General features: G+C 55.3%; 1 protein-coding gene across 8 annotated transcripts; it reads right to left on the reverse strand.

The window, feature by feature from the left end:
* Nucleotides 1–2,701: 2,701 nt before the first annotated feature.
* RAB44 (RAB44, member RAS oncogene family) lies at nt 2,702–18,377 on the reverse strand. 8 transcript variants are annotated; one of them, XM_062625638.1, is made up of 17 exons: nt 17,724–18,377; nt 16,366–16,636; nt 16,155–16,269; nt 15,718–15,889; nt 14,767–14,910; nt 14,361–14,451; nt 14,153–14,248; nt 13,694–13,881; nt 13,169–13,217; nt 12,754–12,848; nt 11,169–11,869; nt 7,590–10,988; nt 7,014–7,095; nt 6,571–6,685; nt 5,735–5,836; nt 4,627–4,703; nt 2,702–4,178 (listed from the first exon to the last, which is right to left on the reverse strand). In XM_062625638.1, exons 2-17 carry the CDS (start codon nt 16,561–16,563, stop codon nt 4,091–4,093), a joined length of 5,712 nt encoding a protein of 1,903 aa, XP_062481622.1. In that variant the 5' UTR covers nt 16,564–16,636; nt 17,724–18,377; the 3' UTR covers nt 2,702–4,090. The 8 variants fall into 8 exon arrangements, 7 of the variants coding, with proteins under 7 accessions (XP_062481622.1, XP_062481621.1, XP_062481619.1 ...); XM_062625637.1 differs by having other exon boundaries at nt 16,366–16,666; XM_062625635.1 differs by having other exon boundaries at nt 17,641–18,377.
* Nucleotides 18,378–18,831: the final 454 nt, after the last annotated feature.

An 18,831-nucleotide genomic window follows, 5' to 3' on the forward strand; every position in this document is an offset into this window, starting at 1 on the left:
ACACACACCCCTGAACCCCCAGCACCAGCCTGACCACCCTGAGACCCCCCAGACACACACCCCCCCCAGCACCCACCTGAGCCCATGATCACCTTGAGACCCCCCCAGCACCTGTCTGACCTCCCACATTACCAAAAGACCCCCCAAAACTAAGTCCTCAGCATCCTCAGACCTAAATCAGCACCTTCAGACACCCCCCACCCCAGCACCCCTGAGACCCCCCCAGCACCTCCAATGCCTTTCATAGCCAGATCCACAGCACCCATGACACCTCTCTATCCCCCAGCATCCATCCACAGCACCCACCCCTCAGCCCTTACACCCTCCCAAACCCTACAGCAGCCCCACCGGGCCCATTTACCTCCTCCAGCTCTGCCGAGCTGCCTTTGTGCTCCCCAACAGACCCAGCCAGTGCCCCCCAAGCCCCGCTTACCCAGCCCCTTGGGGATGTGGGTGTCCATTCCCACAGCTCAGTGACAAGTGGTGACCGTGCACAGGGTGTTAACCCCCTAAAAAGCATGGGAAAACCCTAAAATGTATGGGAAAGGCCTGCAGGAGTAAAGGGCTGGCGGATGGAGCAAGAGGAGGTCTCCAAAGCCACCCCTGACATGAAAAGCTTGGAAGAAATGAGGATTGAGGGGTCTCAGCCTTACCCAGCCCCCCGATATGGGCTTCAGTCCTTAACTGCACTTAAATGCATTTTCAATTGGTGGTTGGCTGTGGCTGTGAGGGGTTTTTCTGGTATCTCCCCAGTCCCTTTGGAGCCTTGTTTAAGTTCTTGGCCTCAACAACTTCCTGCAGTGATGAATTCTGCAGTTGAATTAAACACTGCGAGAAAAAGTACTTCCTCTGATCAGGTTTGAACTTCCTGCCCTGTCCATCCCAGCGCGGGAAGTGCGATGCTCTCCATATCCTGATTTCCCTTTCAAGGGGAATGGGGGGAAATTCAGGGAGACGCTGTTGGGTGAGACCCGAAACCCAGGGGCTGGGACACTGGAAGCTTTGGCTGATGATTTGTTCTGACTTAGCAAGAGCTCGTCTGGGTTCTCTGCTTTCAAAGTGGAAGCATCAAAGTGAGATGGTGGCAAACGCCCGCTGAGCTTGGGCTGGTATCCGAGATCTTCTGAACCTGGGTTTGGCTGGGGCAGCTCCTCTAATTCCTGTGGAGTGCCTTGAGCAATTACAAATGGCTCAAAGGGAAGCAGCCCGATTTTAAACCAGAATTCCTGTGGTCCAAACAAACATGCATCTCCCTCTTGCTATTAATATCTCAGCCCTTGATCTTCCTCCAAACGCTCATGCATGCATTTAACAGCTTGCAGAGGAGCGGTCCATTGGATTCTGGAGTGGGAAAGTTTACTGGGATTATGAATTATTAAAGGTGAAAGATGCTTGCAAATGCAACGCCCTGGTCATACTTCCCAATATCCTTTATCGCCTTCCTGGCATTTCTCTCAACCTGGCAATGAAAAATCCATTTCCAGGTTTGGAGGGGAGCTCTGGAGTGGAGTTAACCCTTGTTTTATGCTTTGGGCACAAACTCAGTCTGTAATTTCTAGTGGAATTAGACCGACGTTTCTTTCTGTTTGCTGTTCTGGGAAGCTTTTGTTTCGCAGATCTTTCTTCTGGGCCCTTTCCAAGCTCCTTGTTTCTTTCTTTGCAGAAGCAGTGTTGCAGTTGGAAGGTGTTGCTGCATTTGCTGCCATCTAATGGGAGAATCAGGTTGAGACATGGGAGACTGAGCTGAGCTCTTAGGCAGAAGCTCTTCCCTGTGAGGGTGCTGAGGCACTGGCACAGGGTGCCCAGAGAAGCTGTGGCTGCCCCATCCCTGGCCGTGTTCAAGGGCAGGTTGGACACAGGGGCTTGGAGCAAGCTGCTCCAGTGGAAGGGGTCCCTGCCCGTGGCAGGGGTTGGAGCTGGAGGAGCTTTAAGGTCCCTTCAACCCAAACCAGTCTGGGACTGTACGAATTCAGCCTTGGCAAAGTGTGCTTGGAATTACATTATTTAAAGACAAACCAGCAAAGCAGAAATAGTGAAGATGGGCCCAAACACCAGTAAAAAAAAAAAAAAAAGCCAGAAAGATCCCCCAGATACTGAACCCAGGCACAGCTCTCAGCTGAGGAACTCTTCCTGAGGAGCTGTGATCTTCAGGCTGCTCCCACTTCTCCATCAGGAAAATATCTCAATAATGAAATATGGTAAAGACTGATACGGAATGGGGGTGTAAATATATTGCATTAAGAAAAGAGGGTCTTTCAACAACAGAGCCAAAGGAAGTTGGCTTTTGGTTAGGAGCAGCCTAGACCCAAATCCCAAAGACATTTAGGGGATGGGATGGGAGCTTCAGTAGTGCAGAGGTAACACTGAGATGGGGCAAGCAGAGGAGATAACTCATCTCAAAATGACTCCTCAGTTCCTGCATCACTGCAAAGTTGTACCCTACCTGGAGAAGCTCATAACCCTGATCTTTCCAAGCATGAGCTTGGTCCATCTCCATCTAGAAATCAGCGTCGTTTCCACTGAGGACTTTTGGGTATCACACAGAGCTGGCCCATTTTGAAGAGGTAATTCTGTGAGCAGCAGAACCAAGAAGGTCTGCTCTCACCTGGCTCTGTGCCCTGCAGGTCTCTCCCATGGAGATTTATCATGATAGAGACTAAACTTAAACTGCATTTTTTCCATCAATGGGGGTATTAATTAGTCTCAGTTACTCAGGCCTTTATTCACACAAGTCACAGCATCTCAGAGCTTTGCAATTGCTCCTCACCAGGGACTTTTGTACCAACAGGTACACATACACGGGCAGCAGGAGCTCCTAAGCCTTGTTTCCTGGGAAAGCTGGGCTATAACAGTCAGAAACATGCAGAATGATATCCTTTTCTTTAGCATATAGTGTTATTAGGAAACCAACGCTTCTTGTCACTGCATTGTTATAAAGCAGAAACTGGCTGCTATTCTGCTCTGCCATAATGTATATATAGATAATAATGTCAACGAAAGGCAAACCCATCTGAGCAGAACTATTTTCCCCCAAATCTGCATGAAAGCATGGTCTTTAAATACCTCTCCTTGCTGAAGGACAAGGCAACACCTGTAACACAGAAAACCATTAAAACACAGCAATTGTCATTTTATTTATTCAGTCTCTATGTCTTTCTCTGCAAAAAATACAGTTCTCTGCATGAAGCTGTAGAAAGAAAAATAATTAAAACCCCCTTCAAATATGCTTGTTTAGGTTTTTCACACTGGGTTTTCTTTTTGACCCCAATTCAGTACTTCATACAGCAGCCACCTCAGTGCAGAAGGGCAGGGTGCAGCAGCTTGCTCTGCCCTCCTCACCCTGAGATCTGCAGTAGTGCAAATACCTGCTCTGGGGGCAATGCAATGAAAAGAGCTCCTGCAAGCATTTACCTGCTCCCACATCCCACCACCTGAGTGCTCTTTCTATTATCCTGGATGTGTTTTGGGAGGTTTTACATTTGTTTTAAGCAGTTTTTAGCAGTTTTCTGTCAAGACCCATTGCTGCTCACTGGCACAATAAACCAGGAAAGAGAAAAACTTAACTTTACCTTGCCTAACTGCAGGGAGTTAAAAGTGCATTTAGGATATATTCCATATTTCATTGTTCCAGATCAGATTGCAAAGCCAGAGCAAAAGACACCACCACACAGCAGCACCAACAGCCCTAAACCCCCTGTTTTACACACCAGCCTTTGGTGACTCCTGGTATTCATGTCTTTCATCCCAAGACTCGGTTTTGCTCCCTGCTGCTTCCAATATCATTCCAGCATCTCAGATCTGTCTAATTTCCTATTCTGCCTCTTTCCATAGCCCATTTTGTGTCTTCAAAAGAAAGCAGTAAAGTTTCCCAACAAGTATTTACAAGGGCTCCTGTCCTCTGGGATGGTGGCAGGAGATGAGCAGAGAAGGGGCTGGGTAACAGCCACTCCTCCACAGCGACTTTTGCTCTCAGCATCTGAAGGGCATGGGGCCAGGCAGACACATGGGGAGCAGAGATGGTGCCTGAAGGCTATTTTTATGCTTTTCTGGCTGTCACTGCAGTTTCAGATCGCATGTGGGGGTCTCTCCATCACCAGCAGCAGCTCTTTTTCTTCTGAGGTAGCTTTGGTACCTCTTCTGCCTTATTTTTCAGTTTATCCTCATTCACTTTGAGCAACCTGGGAGAAAAGGAAGCAAATTAGTCAAATATTTCCCCCATATTTTGTATTTCTGTGCTATTTGTCTTGATAAGCATTGTCAAAGGGGGCTCAGCACAAATGAAAGGCGTTAGGAGCCTTCCAGCTCAGCATGATTTGAGTACCATGGACTCTGCTAAAAAAGCCACCCTAAATCAAGCCACAGAGAGAATTTATTGTCTGTCAACCAAGAGAGAAATCAGCAGCATCCTGAAAAGGATTTTATTGATCTCTTACTAATTCAGGACACATCTTTCAGCACTTAACCTGCACCTCACCCCAGCCATGCACATGCTGTTCTGAGTTTTCCCTGATATTTGGGCACATGGAGTCTCCGGTGACACAAACCCACCAGCATTTGGGGTTAAAAAGGTAGCGAGGGAGCCCATTAAAATCAGGAGAGCTGGCAAAATCCAAGCACACACCTCACCTGATCAAGCTGACCATGGACTCGGAGATGTTGTGGCCCGAGGCAGCACTGCATTCATAAAACATGAGCTGATGCTCCTTCAAGACACAGAGCACACATAGAAATGTAATATTCTTACACTTGAATAGCTTAATATGGGAGTAAATGAGTAATAGCCACAGGACAATCACAGGGCAAATAGGAGGGACTCAGGGAAACAAATGACTCAGTAACTTATTTACAGGAATATGAGGGTGAAATCCAGCTTTTCTGGTAGCTGCAACACTGACTTTTAATACCAAGGAAAAGGCGGACAGAATGTGATGTGATGCCCTCTGGTTAGTGGAGCAAATACGGAGATGTAACTGCATGATCCCAGGTCTTCTGTGCCTGCCAGTGACTGCTTTGGGGGGAAAAAAGCATCTATCCCTTGTCCTGCTGTCTTCATTTGTGAAATCTGTAAATTCTCCCTGTGAGGGTGCTGAGGCGCTGGCACAGGGTGCCCAGAGAAGCTGTGGCTGCCCCATCCCTGGCAGTGTTCAAGGGCAGGTTGGACACAGGGGCTTGGAGCAAGCTGCTCTATGGAAGGGGTCCCTGCCCGTGGCAGGGGTTGGAGCTGGAGGAGCTTTAAGCTCCCTTCAACCCAAACCAGGCTGGGATTCTATGAAAACTGGTCACTGGATACTGGCCCAAATCCCATAAAATTTAAGTTGGTAAAGGTGAGATTGTTCTCACCTAATTTTTTATTGGAAGAGGTTAATTGTACTTCAAGCATTTCATATCATTAAACCAGAATAATTTGGTGGTTTTATAAATCGCATGATGCTGGGAAGATCTGTGACACTTCCCAGCAAAGAGAAGCAGAGCTGAAAACATTTTCATTTATAGATCCAGCTCCATAAAAGCTGTTTTACTGGGGTGATGCTGAGTCAGAACTAAGATGACAAGGAGAAAGCAAGGCAGAGAAGGGTGGAAGATGGGTTCAGAGATCACCTTTATGATGACCAATGCATGACGGGGAAGTTAAGGACTTTAGCCTTTCTCTGTGTCCCCAGGCTGGTGGAATCCACCCTTAGCTGTCCTTGCCTAACCTGGGTGGACACATGCTTTAGCAGGGCCATGCACCTACCTTGGCCAGGCGTTCCCCCTGCTCCATAGGGACCTGTCTCTCTGCAGCACAGTCAGTTTTGTTCCCAAGAAGCAGAATAGCGACTCCATCTTCTGCTCCTTCCTGGCAGTTAAAGAGGGTAGGATCAGGAGCACATCTCAACCTCCCCTGGATCACAGCCGGCCACACTGTCTAGACACATCCTGGAGCAGTGTGAAGGATGCCCACAGATTTGGGCTGATACCAAAACATTAAATTCTTAAATGAGTTTAGCAGCATTTAAGAAAGGGATTTTATTTTTGCTATTAAATCATCTAACCTGGTCTGTTAAAGGGCAGAGCATTGGATGAGTCCACTTTGTGTTCAACTTCAGGAACCCTCCAGAGATGCTCTGGCTGAGCAAGGTGACATCCTGTTTTGTTCTGGTGTTTTTAAACACTGATTTTGTACTTGATTGGAAATCTCTGGCAAGCAGTTTGTAATAAGACACAAGTTACCTCCCATTCCCCAGGACTCAAAGGGGACTATTCTTGATTTATAAGTGTTATCAAAATCACTTTCAATCCTCTGCAGTGCTTTTGAATTGAAGTTGATCATTATCATCATGTTACTATTAACAAATTACCCTAGGAAACAAATGTGGAAAATGTGAAACTGTCACTATTTGAATTTAAATCCTCCAAGAAAAACTATTTTTAACCAAAACCAAAGCAGAATGCTCTTTACAAAGGGCTTGGTCACCCCAAGATGTCCATCCCTAACCAGTGGCAGATGTCAAGGGGAGAAAACACTGATCTCAGAGTCACCTCCAGTTCCAAGACCTTGGGGACAGGATGAGGTTTTCCTGCTTCACCCACCTGGATGCAGCTCAGCCAGTACTGCACGTCCAAGAAGGAATACTCGGATGTGATATCGTACATCAGCACAACCCCATCCGCCTTCCGGAAGAACTGCTTGGTGATGCTGTGGTACCTGCATGCATTTTAAATGGTCATTGATATGGTCTGGGGAGGTTTTCCCTAGAAGAAATATGGAATCCCGATGGGAAAGAATGTGTATAAAAAAAGGCAAACCCAGATTTTGCTCCTACGCTGATCGTAGAGTCAGCACGAGCAGCCTGATGCTTATTTTTATCCTAATTACTTCCTTTATTACGCTCTATCACACCATGTACTGTACAGAGTCTGTCCTTAAACAACCCTCCTTTGCTTAGCAGAGCCAAGAACATCCATATCCTCCAAACTACCAGAATGAGGAACACCAGAGGTTGCTCTCTGTAAGCAGACAGCTCAGCACTCACCTTTCTTGACCAGCTGAGTCCCACAGGCGGAGAGCAAAGCACTTGTTGTCCACGACAAAGCTTTTCACCTGATAATCCAGTCCTAGGAGACACAAAAAGGGATATCTCTGTACTATAGAGTTCATCCCTGTGACAGGAGGTGGATGGAGAAGGCACATGGTGCAGGTATGACCTAAGGTTGCTGCACAAGGGGACTGGTCTCAAGTGAACCTCTGGCTTTTAGATCCTTAATGGCTGGGGTTTGGGGAAGGTCTCTGATCTCATGATGAATAAAACCAGGTTGGTTAAGAGAGGAGAAGAGAAATGAAAGCCAAGCAGAGAGAAAAGCACTAGGAACACTGGTGTTGGTGCCCTAGAGTGAGCAACAAGGACCAGCATCGCCTGCTGCAGAGCATACAGGTGTGTTAAGTCAGTGCTCCTCTTTGGTCCTTGGTGACAGGTTGTGTAGCACACCTGATGTGAGCTGTAACATGCCTGAAATGATCACCAGGAGCTTGTGGGGTGGAGGAAAGGGAATTGCAATGGAGACCCAAGCGGGTGCAGAGCTGTGCTGGAGAGAAGCTGGAGGAGACCTACCTACGGTGGCGGTGAGGTGCGGGTTGAAGGTGTCAGCATGCAGCCGGTACAGGAACGATGTTTTGCCCACATGGGAGTCCCCGACAAACAGCACATTGTAGAGGTGATCTGGGTCCAGGGGGGCTTTAGGAGAACCCCTTGGGGCAGCTCCTGCCCCATCTGCAGTGACAGTCCCTGGCTCCCCTGGACTTGGCTCTCCTTCCTGGCTCATTTTCCTTCCAACCTCCTGCTTCTTCCATCGATCAACATCGAGGTCTTTGCTCTGTTCTCCCAACGACTGCCTTTGAGGCTGCATGCTGGCTGCATCCCCCAGTGAGCTGCCTCCAAGAACTGTCCCCAGCTGATCATTCCCAGCATCTTCCTCCTGTAGGACCCTTGTGTGAAGGGGTGATGCTGGTGCCACTTCTTGTTTTGGAAGCTCAGCAGGTCCAGCAGCTGCTTTCTCTGTTTCCGTTGCGTGTGGTGGCTTCTCTGCCTCTGCTGAGACCTGCTCCTGGAGCTCACTTTGGGCTGCCTGTCCTGAAGCACCTAACGGCCACACATCTGGAACAAGAACATCCTCCTGCATCATTGCTTCCAGCTTTAGTGTGCTGATCTGTAATGGCACCTTGGAGACTGGGAAGGCTGGTGCAGATGCACCATCATCATGGCCCTGCTTTAGCCCTAGAGCCTGAGCTTCCACTAAATTCCTCACCCCTGCCTCCAGCCTCTCTCCCTGCCCCTCTTCCAGACCTTGAGCTCCATCCAGAGGTCTCCTCTCTGCAGCAGCTCTCTCTCCCCCTGGTAACTGCAGTGTCTGGGTATCCTCCAGGATCTGCCCATCAGGACCAGTGAGTGCTCCCTGCTTTGCTTCCACACCAGGAGCCTTGGGAGCAGCGACACGCTCAGGATACGAAGTGGCCTCAGCTGGGGGGGACACATGAGCACCGCCAGCTTCCCCACACCCTTCTGCAGTGTGAGCTACATCTGAGCCTGGAGTGTGCCTCTGCTCCCCTTCCTGCATCCCAGCTGCACCCACATTTGCCTCTGGGCTCCCTCCTGAGCTTGATCTGAGCTCCTCTGGCCCTGTCAGTGGCTGCACACTCGTATCAGTGCTCTGGGCCTCCAGCCCGTCCAGGATTACAGCCTTGTCCTGTGCCTGCACACCCGCAGCAGCCCCCTCTCCCTGCCCAAATCCTGCTCCCTGCGGATCAAGCACAGACTCCTGCTGCAGCCCGTGTTCACCCTGCCCTTCTTCCCCATTCTCATCCTCTTCCACAAGCTGCATGACTGCATGGTACCCCCCTCCCTGGGCTGTTTCTGGGCTGGGACCCCCATGCAGCTCCATCTCTGCCCAGTCCTCTGCCTCTGTTTCCAGTAACTCTGCTCTATTGACCTGATCCAGAGGTTGCACATCTGGAGCCACGCTCCCTCCCTGCTCTGTATCCAGGGAGCTGACCTCACTCAGGAGCTGCTGATCTGCCTCGGGGGTCACTTCGAGCTCATCCACTTCTGCAGGAGGCTGCACATCGGCAGCAGTGCTCTGAGCCTGCAGTGTGCCCAGGATTACAGCCTCTGCATGGAGCTGCACACCCGCACCAGCCCCCTCTCCCTGCCTCACCCCATGGGGGTGAAGCACAGGCTCCTGGGGCAGCCCGCTCTTACCCTGCTCTTGTGCACCATCCTCAGGCTCCTCCATGTGATGTAGGGCTGCATGCCCCCCCTGTCCCTGGGCTGTTTCTGGGCTCGGACCCCCATGCAGCTCCATGTCTGCCCAGTCCTCTGCCTCCGTTTCCACTAACTTTGCTTTATCAACCTGATCCAGGGTTTGCTCATCTGGCACATCTGGAGATACGCTCCCTCCCTGCTCTGTCCCTGGGGAGCTGACCTCGCTCCAGAGCTGCAGATCTGCCTCTGTGCTGCCTCCTGGGGTCACTCTGACCTCATCCATCTCTGCAAGCATCTGCACACTTGCATCAGTGCTCTGGTCCTCCAGGCTGTCCAGGCTTTCAGCCTCCTCCCATGGCTGCATGCCTCCAGCAGCCCCCTCTCCCTGCCTGATGGCCACTCCATTGGGGTGAAGCACAGGCTCATGTGGCAGCCCACACTCACTCTGCCCCTCTTCCCCATCCTCATCCTCCTCCACAAGCTGCAAGGCCGCATGGTGTTCACCCCCATGGAGGGTTTCAATACTAGGACCCCCATGCAGCTCTACATTTGCTGTGGAATCCTCTACCTCCAATTCCACTAACTCTGCTTTATCGACCTGATCCAGAGGTTGCACACCTGGAACCACGCTCCCTCCCTGCTCCGTACCCAGGGAGCTGACCTCACTCAGCAGCTGCAGATCCCCTTCAGTGTTCCAGCCTGAGATCTCTTTGACCTCATCCATCTCTGCAAGCATCTGCACACTTGCACCAGTGCTCTGGTCCTCCAGCCTGTCCAGGCTTTCAGCATCCTCTTGTGGCTGCACGCCTGCAGCAGGCTCCTCTCCCTGCCCAAATCCTGCTCCCTGTGGATCAAGCACAGGCTCCTGTGGCAGCCCATGCTCACCCTGCTCTTGTGCACCATCCTCATCCTCCTCCAGGAGAGGTACCACTGTATGGCCCTCCTCTCCCTGGGGTGTTTCTGGACTGGAACTCCTATGTAGCTGCATATCTGCCCAGGAGTCCTTTGCCTCCACCATTTCCAATGCCTGAGCCTTAACTGGGAAGAGCCCACACAGGGCTGGGCTCCCCAAAGACATTTCTGCTGGGGAAGGACCCTCGCCATGCACCACAGCAGCACCCGTGTCCTCCCCCAGCCCTAGCTCTGGTCGATCACCCTCCTCCAGGGGCTGCACATCTGGAGCCGCGCTCCCTCCCTGCTTTGTCCCCAGGGAGCCAGGCTCAGCCCGTGGCTGCAGAGCCGCCTCCACCTCTGCCCGCAGCTGCACGTTGGCCCTGCTGCTCTGCGCCTCCAGCGGTGGCACATCTGCTCCTGCTCCCCCTTCGTGCACCACTGGCACCCCTGCACCGGCACTCCGGCCCTGCTCTGCATCTCCCCTTGCAGACTCTCCCTGGGCTACTTGCACCTCCCTTTCCTCGGTTCCAGCTCCATGCTGAGCTTGGGCTGGCAGCACCTCAGCACCCAAGGTCTCTCCCTGGAGCTTCACCTCTGCCCTGACAGTATCATCTTGCTCCAGCATCCCGGGGCCAAGAGCCGCAGTCACCTCGGGAAGGACACTGTGCCCCTGGGCTGCTCCTATTCGTACCTCACCCTGCGGTGGTGGCTCTGGCTCCAGGAGCTCTCCTGCCTTCATTTCCAGTTCCTTGGAGAGCCTCAGTGGTGGCTGAGCCTCTTCCCCCAGCCCCGTGCCCAGGGGCTGAGGTGCAGCTGGGTGAAGCTCATCCATGCCAAGGTGCTGTCGCACAACCAGACCTGCCTCTCCAGCCGCTGGTGACCCCAGAGCTGCCTCCCCAGCCCCTGGTGACCCCAGAGCTGCCTCCCCAGCCCCTGGTGACCCCAGACCTGCCTCCCCAGCCCCTGGTGACCCCAGACCTGCCTCCCCAGCCCCTGGTGACCCCAGACCTGCCTCCCCAGCCCCTGGTGACCCCAGACCTGCCTCCCCAGCCCCTGGTGACCCCAGACCTGCCTCCAGGTTTTCTCCCTGGCTTAATGCCACTTCCTCAGCTTCTCCCAGGAGCCGTGCCTTTTCCCAGCTTGTTTTTTCCTGCATCCATCCTGCTCCCTCCACCTCCATCAGGACCTGCTCTCCTGCCTCCGTGTTCTCTCCCAGTGCTCCCTGGAGATGCTCCGCCACCTTTAGCATCGCCTCCTTCACACCACCACCCTTTCCTTGCGGGAATAACATCCTTTGTTCCTCCTCTCCCTGCTCTGGCTCCTGAGCCCTGTGGTGCCCAGCTCCCGTGGACGCACCAGCCTGTGGCACATCTGGAGCTGTGCCTGGTCCTTCTTCCATGTCTCCTTCAAACAGCTTGTGACCAGTATGACCAGAGAGGGTCTCTTGTTGCACCCTGGGGGTTGTTCCATGTGCTGTGCCTTCCTCCAGCCCCATTTGGGGCTCAGCATCATCCTGGGGGTGATGTGCAGTGTTTGCTGGAGCAGGGGGTGCACCTGGTGCCTGTGGCTTCAGCTGTTTGCTCAGAGCTGCTGTTGCATCATCCACCTCTCTTAGCAAAGAGCTCTGGACAGAGAACCATTCCTCTTTCAGAGATTCTGGGCAGGGGTCCTCTTCCACAGAGCTCGCTCCCTGCGGGGCTCCCAGAAGGCTTACTTCTGCAGGCAGCATTTCCCACACCCTGGAAAGGGCAGAAAATGGGGAGGGTCAGCTCAGCCCCCAGCTCGCTCTCATCCTCCTGGGCCAGTACCAGGGGGTCTCTGCTCTGCCACCTCACCCCATCCCTCTCCAGACCCGGTTTTATTGACCCTCTGGGGATACTGGAGGCTTGCACAGGCAGTGAAGGTGACAGGGGAAAGGGGGATGCCCGCTCAGGGAGCCAAACCCATGGCCATGTCCTGGCTGGGAAGTGAGCGTGTCCCTTCGCAGGCTCCAGGTTCACATTACTGAGGTGAAAAGGAAACGTTCAGCCAGATACAGCAAGTGCTTGAGCCAATGGAGTGATGCAGGGTGAAGCTGGGGTTAGCTCGCTTGATGCTGCGAGGGCTGGAGCAGCTCTGGGTCAGCCTGGGGAAAAGGCTCCTGAAGGGGAGACCTGAGAGCACCTCCAGTGCCTGAAGGGGCTGCAGGAAAGCTGGAGAGGGGCTTGGGTGTAGGGACAGGCCAAGGGGAATGGCTTTAACCTGCCAGAGGGGAGACTGAGCTGAGCTCTGAGGCAGAAGCTCTTCCCTGTGAGGGTGCTGAGGCGCTGGCACAGGGTGCCCAGAGAAGCTGTGGCTGCCCCATCCCTGGCAGTGTTCAAGGGCAGGTTGGACACAGGGGCTTGGAGCAAGCTGCTCTAGTGGAAGGGGTCCCTGCCCGTGGCAGGGGCTGGAGCTGGAGGAGCTTTAAGGTCCCTTCAACACAAACCAGCCTGGGATTCTGTGAAGGGTCCTGATCTCCAGATGGGTGGGAGGGAAAGGAGCCCCGAAAGGACTAAACATGGTGTTTGCCTGGGGCAGGAGGAGGACTTGCAGACCTCGGGGGCACAAGCTGAAGCAGCAGGTGTTACCCAGGACCCCTTACACTTGGTGGGTGCTCTTGGCTTTGGGCTCACTGCTCTGGGACTCCCCCCTCATCTGCGTCTTGGAGCGGTACTTCTTGCTGTGCTCCCGACTCATCTGCAGTAAGCAGGGTGGGAAGAAGAGAGGAAAATGCTTGATGAGGGGGTGAACCCACCTGAAACAATGCTGGGCTCTCCAGCAGGTATCGAGATGTACCCACAAGAAATCTTGGGGGTGCTTCCCCCCCCCCTTCCCACACATCTCTATGGCACCATATTGATCCAGTGAGAAAGCTTTTAGGGGAGGCACTGCCCCTGCTGCAGAAGCACCCTGTGCTCTTGGGCTTCCCAATGGTCCCAAACCAAACAGCACAATGCTATGGAGCATGGACACCTCATCCCATCCCCACTGAAGACCCCATATCCCAGCTGAAGTACCTTTGGGGACACGGGTGTCTCGCTGGGCAGCTCTGCCACTGCTCTGCCCCTGCAAACACAGAGCGCAGTGGTCAAAATGGCAGTTGCATCCTCTCCACCACATCCACCCCTGCCCCACGCTGTCCTCAGCCCCACAAGCAGTGGTGGGCTGGAGCAGGACAGCTTTTGGATCAGTGCTGGTTAGGTCTTTCTGAGTAGGGACATCCCCATCTCTGCAGGCACTGCCCTCAAAGAGACATGGTACTGACAGACCTGGCTTTTTACTGATGCTTTTCGCACCAAGCCATGGTTAAGTATTCACAGACCACATAGATGAGGCCCTCAGTGACAGACATGATTTAGTGGTGGCCTGGGGAACAGCTGGACTTGATCCTAAAAGTCTTTTCAAACCTATGATGCTGTGATTCTACTCTGCACTGTGGAGACCACTAAAGCCCTGTGAAGCCTCAGACCCATCAAACAGCATTAACCCCAGGAGGAAACCACGTGTGTGCACAGGGATATGATGGTCACTCAGCCACTCACCCCGGCTCCTCCACGTGCTCCCAAGCCACTGCAGCCCTCACTGCCCGCAGGCGCCCGTGGGTCTGCTGGAGCTGCTGGTGGAGGTGCTGGAGGTGCTGCTCCAGCACCCGCTTGCTCTCCTCAAGCTGCCGGTTCTCGGTGCTGGCAGCTTCCTGCATGCTGCGGAGGCTGTGGCACCGTGTCTCCAGCTGTGGGATGGCAACAAGGACGCTGAGACCTGCCAGGACCCCCACGCAGAAAGGGAACTGACGGGCACCCAGCTCCTCTAGACCTGGGGCCGTGGCGGGGAAACCCAGCCTGGGTCCTTTGGGGATGGAGAGTGGGGATAGGGGTGTGACAACTACATCAGGAGCTGGTGGGCACAGCCTGGGCTCAGCTCTACTGCACAGTGCTGCTGCTACAGCCTAGCGCAGAGACCCCGCATGCAGGAAGGGGGACCGGGAGCTGGGGCCAGCTCACCTCCAGCTGCGCTGTGAGCAGGCGCTGCACCTCCTTCTCACCGGCATCCAGCATTCGCTGGAGCTCCGCCGCACGCTGGGGGCTCGGGGCCACGCTCTGGGACGGCAGCAGGGACATCAGCACCCATTGACCCGCCCGGGAGCTGCCAGGGGGGTGCTGGGCCCCTCCTGGGGCCGGCAGTGAGGGGAGCGGAGGAGCCGGGACCCACCTCCTGCTCCAGCCGCTGCTGCTCCCCCTGGATCCGCTGCTCCAGAGCCCCGCAGAGCCGCTGCACCTCCCTGCCGTGCTCGGCCACGCGTCTGCCGGGGACAGCGAGGCCAAGGGCTGGGCGATCAGACCCTGCTGCTGCGGGTGCAGGCCCCCACGCTGCCCGCGGGCTGCAGCAGGGTTTGCCTGGAGGGGTTCTCCCGGCTAGGATGTGCCCCGCAGGCTGATCCCAGCGCTTTGGCCATCCCATGTGGGACTGCAGAGGGAGCCCGACCCCAAAAGGCAGCTCCCTGCGAAGCCTCTGCTCCAGCTGCTGATGGAGTTGCTGGGAACACCCAGGTTTCTCCCTCCTTGGGTGGCCCCATCCTTCCCGTGCCACCCCTCTCCACTGCCCAGGGCTGACTCACTTGTTCAGGGTCTCCTTCAAAGCCTCCTTCTTGTTCCTCACTTCCTGGATGCGGTGCCTCACCTTGGCCACAAAGTCCTCCTGAGCGTCCAGGAGCTGGGGTTCATCCTGCCGGAGCTTCCGCCAGAGCTCCCAGATCTCCTGTCTGCAGGGAGGTGTTCTGTGTGAAACGCCCTCAACCCCCTCCCAAAGCAGGCCAGCTATGGGGCCCTGGGTCACCATGTGGGGTACTGACTCCCCCTGCACTGGGCACTGGTGAGGCCGCACCTCGAATCCCGTGTTCAGCTCTGGGCCCCTCACTACAGGAGAGACATTGAGGGGCTGGAGCGGGGCCAGAGAAGGGCAGCGGAGCTGGTGCAGGGCCTGGAGCACAAGTTTGATGGGGAAGGGCTGAGGGACCTGGGGGGTTCAGGCTGGAGAAGAGAAGGCTCAGGGGGGACCTGATGGCTGCCTACAGCTGCCTGAGGATGGAGCCAGGAGGGGCTGGGCTCTGCTCCCAAGGAACAAGGGATGGGACAAGAGGAAACGGCCTCAAGCTGCCCCAGGGCAGGTTTAGATGGAGCTGAGGAACAATTCCTGCCCCAGAGGGTGCTCAGGCATTGGAACAGGCTGCCCAGGGCAGGGCTGCAGTCACCGTCCCTGCAAGTGTTCACACAGCGTGGAGACGAGGCCTCAGTGCCATGGGTTAGGGGTGGCCTTGGCAGTGCTGGGAATGGTTGGACTGGAGGAGCTGAAAGGGCTTTTCTAACCTGGCTCCTTCTAAGATTTAGCTCACACTGTTAAGGATGCATGGTCCTGGGGGACAGATGAGCACGGGGGTGAGCATGATCCTGTCCTGGGGCCAAAGGCAGCTCCAAGTCATTTCTGGGCTCACTCCCTCACTCCTGCCCAAGCCTTTCCCTGTCCACCCCATCCAGCAGGACACCCATGGGTGCTAATCAGGGCGGCCTACTCCTCAGAGATGTTGTCCGTGCCCAACTGGTCCATAAAGGCAGAGAACTGCCTCCGCTCCTCACTGTCCACCTCCTCCAGCGCCGGGCTGGGAAGGACCAAGGGGACCCTCCGCGATGCTGTTTTCTGCCGACGATGGTCCCTGGCAGCTTTCTGGGAGCTCAGGAACTGCCCTGTCAACAGAGACCCCAAACCCTCAGTGCCAGGCCAGGGTGACAGCAAAGCCCCAAACCCAACACTTCCCACCCCATGGCTTCGATGAATCCATTCTGGCACAAGAGGACCTCTCACCAGTGGAGCCATGGGATGAGACCCGGACGAGGGGACGACTTTTAGGCCATCCTCTGCCACCCAGCAAGGGCGGTGTTTCAGATATCCCCTGGGAAAGCACTATGGCCATGTCCAGGATCAGCTTGGAGGCGTCGTGCCGGCACTTACAGAGTCCAAAAGTGAATTCCTCAGTTCTCAACCGCCCGGTGCCGGCCGCATCCAGCCCATTGAAGACGAGCTCCAACTCCTCCGTGCTGCACGGGAGATCTTCCTCCTGTAATCTCTAAGAACAGAGCAAAGCAGGGGAACACCCCTCCCATCACCCATTCTCCACCCACCCCAGCAGCATCTGACCCGAGGAGACATCCCTATCCCTTACCTGTATGGCCGAGTGGGTGACGAACCCCTCCTGGTCCTTGTCCTGCTCCCTGAGGAGCTCCTGCACCCTCTGCACTATTTCAGCTGCCCATGATGGCTCCTTGCCGGGGCTGGGGGCTGCTGCGGGTGCCTCACCAAAGCCCTTGCGTCGGCTGGAGCCCAAGCGCCGGCTCTTGGTGCCTGCCCGGCGCTCGGCCATGGCCCCCAGCTCAGTCCTGTCCAGGGGACACTGATGGTTGTTGACCCTTGGCCAGCTCCTCCTTGCTGGAGCCCTTGGTGGGAGATGGTGGAGTGGGATTGAGCTGGAAACGCGCTTTGGCTGCTGTAAAGGGCCCTGGGTTTGGCAATAGGAAGAGCAGCGCAGCCTTGACCAGATCGAGCAACGGCTGCGAGCCCAGCACCCACTGGGTGAGCACCTCCTCCTGCCACCACCCATCCCACACCTCCCATGGAGGATGCGCAGGGCACCGGCACCCAGGGGAAACCCAGGAGGTGGCACTGGCAAAGGAGCAGCCGCAGCGATGCTGGGCAGAAGGGGCTGGTCCCAGCTGCCTTCTCAGAGCCCAGCAGCAGCTTTTGGTCATCCTCCCCCAGCTTTCAGAGCCGGGAGTCACCTCGGGAGCTGTGTGAGAGCTGGGGAGGCCTTCAGGAAGCCTGGGTGATGGCAGCGGCACCAACAGCCACTGAGCCCATGAGGGGCTGTTCTCTGCATGGCAAAGCCAAAACCCAAGGGAAGGAGCCCACAGCTATGGGGAGCTGTGACGCAGAGGGGGCCATGCTGCAGCCCCACTTTCTGCTCCCAGCCTGGAGAGACCCCGGCTGCTCCAGCCCTGTGCTAAATCCCAGCCTGCATTGGAAATACAGGAAGAGGCCCCCAAAACATCCCCTTAAATCAAGAGGGCTTTGTGGAGCTGCTGGAGTCCTACAGGATGCTTGGGGGGGGGGAGAGGGGGGGAACAGAAACCATGTGCCTTTATGGTGGTGCCAGCCACTAAGACAGCAGAAGTGGGAGCTCGGGGGGGGGCGCTGGGGTTGTTTAAGGCATGAAGAATCCCCCAGTTACCTGCTCCAACCCAGCGCAGCCCCAGCAGAGGCACAGAACAAGCAGCGTGGGTGCGATGGGAGCCGCGCATCCCCCAGCCCGTGGTATCCCCGGCTCCCAGGGACCTGATCCTGTCCGGAACACCCCACACTGCTCCCAGCCATCAGCAGAGGCCCATCAGCCACGGTCCCCCCACAGGCAGCAAGAAGCAGCCCCCCCCCCGCCCCAGCTCACCAACAGCGAGAAAACCCCTTCCTTTCCTTGCTTTTCTTGTTCTCGAGGTGCTGCAGGAGCCCTCCCTGAGCACCAAATCTCACCTTCCCCTCTGGCCGAGAGGGACCCTCAGTTTCGGGGTGCCCGGGGCCGGGGGATGCTGCTCCTGTGCTCTCTTGCTCTTACTCAAGGCACTTTCCGCTCTGGGTTACACTCAACTGCCGGTGCTCCCACGTTTCCTGTTTGCTGCATTGCAAGCAGGGTGCAGGAAGGGCCCATCCGGAGGGTCACCAGCCCCCCAGGCCCCCCAGATCCCAAAGCAGCTCTGCAAAGGTGCCACTGGCATCACCAGGAATCCCAGCAGACATCCCCATCCTTTCCTTGCTCTCAGTGGTCTGGAGGGTGTCTGGGGCAGGGGAAAAGCAGCAGAGAAGTAGCAAGTGGTATTTTAAGAGGCTGAATAACCCAAACTACAGGACTCACTATAACCCACATATACAGCATCCCACCTACAGGACAAACCTGCACACACCACAACCCACAGAGGCTCTTGAGCCCCAGGGTTTGGAGCTCATCCCACTGTGCTGCTCACACTGGTGGGTTTTCCAAGGCTCCTGTTGGAATCATTAACTGGGCTTTAAAGCCAGCACCGAACCCACTGACTGCCCATGGCTTGCACCCACTCTGGTTTGCAGGGGCACAGGGGAATTAGGCGGGGTATGAACATTTTTGCTCTCCTTTAACTGCAAAAATGGGGAAAAGATCCCAACAAGGGGAAATTCAACAATAACTTTAGGTTATAACCAGAGCTAAGCCCCGAGCTCCCAGCACAGGGCTGAGCTCCCAGGGCAGGAGGTGCCTGTCTCTCCCCATCTAAACTGGTTCAATCCCTTGCTGGGAACCGGCTGCACCAGTGCCCTGCCCCATCGCACCCCCAGCCACAGCCCAGCCCTGCTCTGCTGCTCTTCCACCTGAGGAAGCAGCTTAGGTGCTGCTGCTCCTCCCGGGTATACCCAGCTCTGCAGTGCCAAGAGCCCTTTCCAGCCCCAGGGAGAAGCCAGGCAGGTCCTGGGGTTGGATATAATGGGGAAAGGAGGAGAAGAACCGGACCCTCCTCTCAGCCCCACCGTGTGAACCCCAGCATCCTTGCTTTGTGCTGCGGCTGGGATGGGAGGGCAGCAAAACCCAAGCTGGAAGTGCAAGGTTTGCATC

This window comes from Pezoporus occidentalis, unplaced genomic scaffold (genome assembly GCF_034315485.1).
Source record: "Pezoporus occidentalis ecotype Australia unplaced genomic scaffold, CSIRO_AGI_Poc_V1 ctg280, whole genome shotgun sequence".
Classification (NCBI taxonomy): domain Eukaryota; kingdom Metazoa; phylum Chordata; class Aves; order Psittaciformes; family Psittacidae; genus Pezoporus; species Pezoporus occidentalis.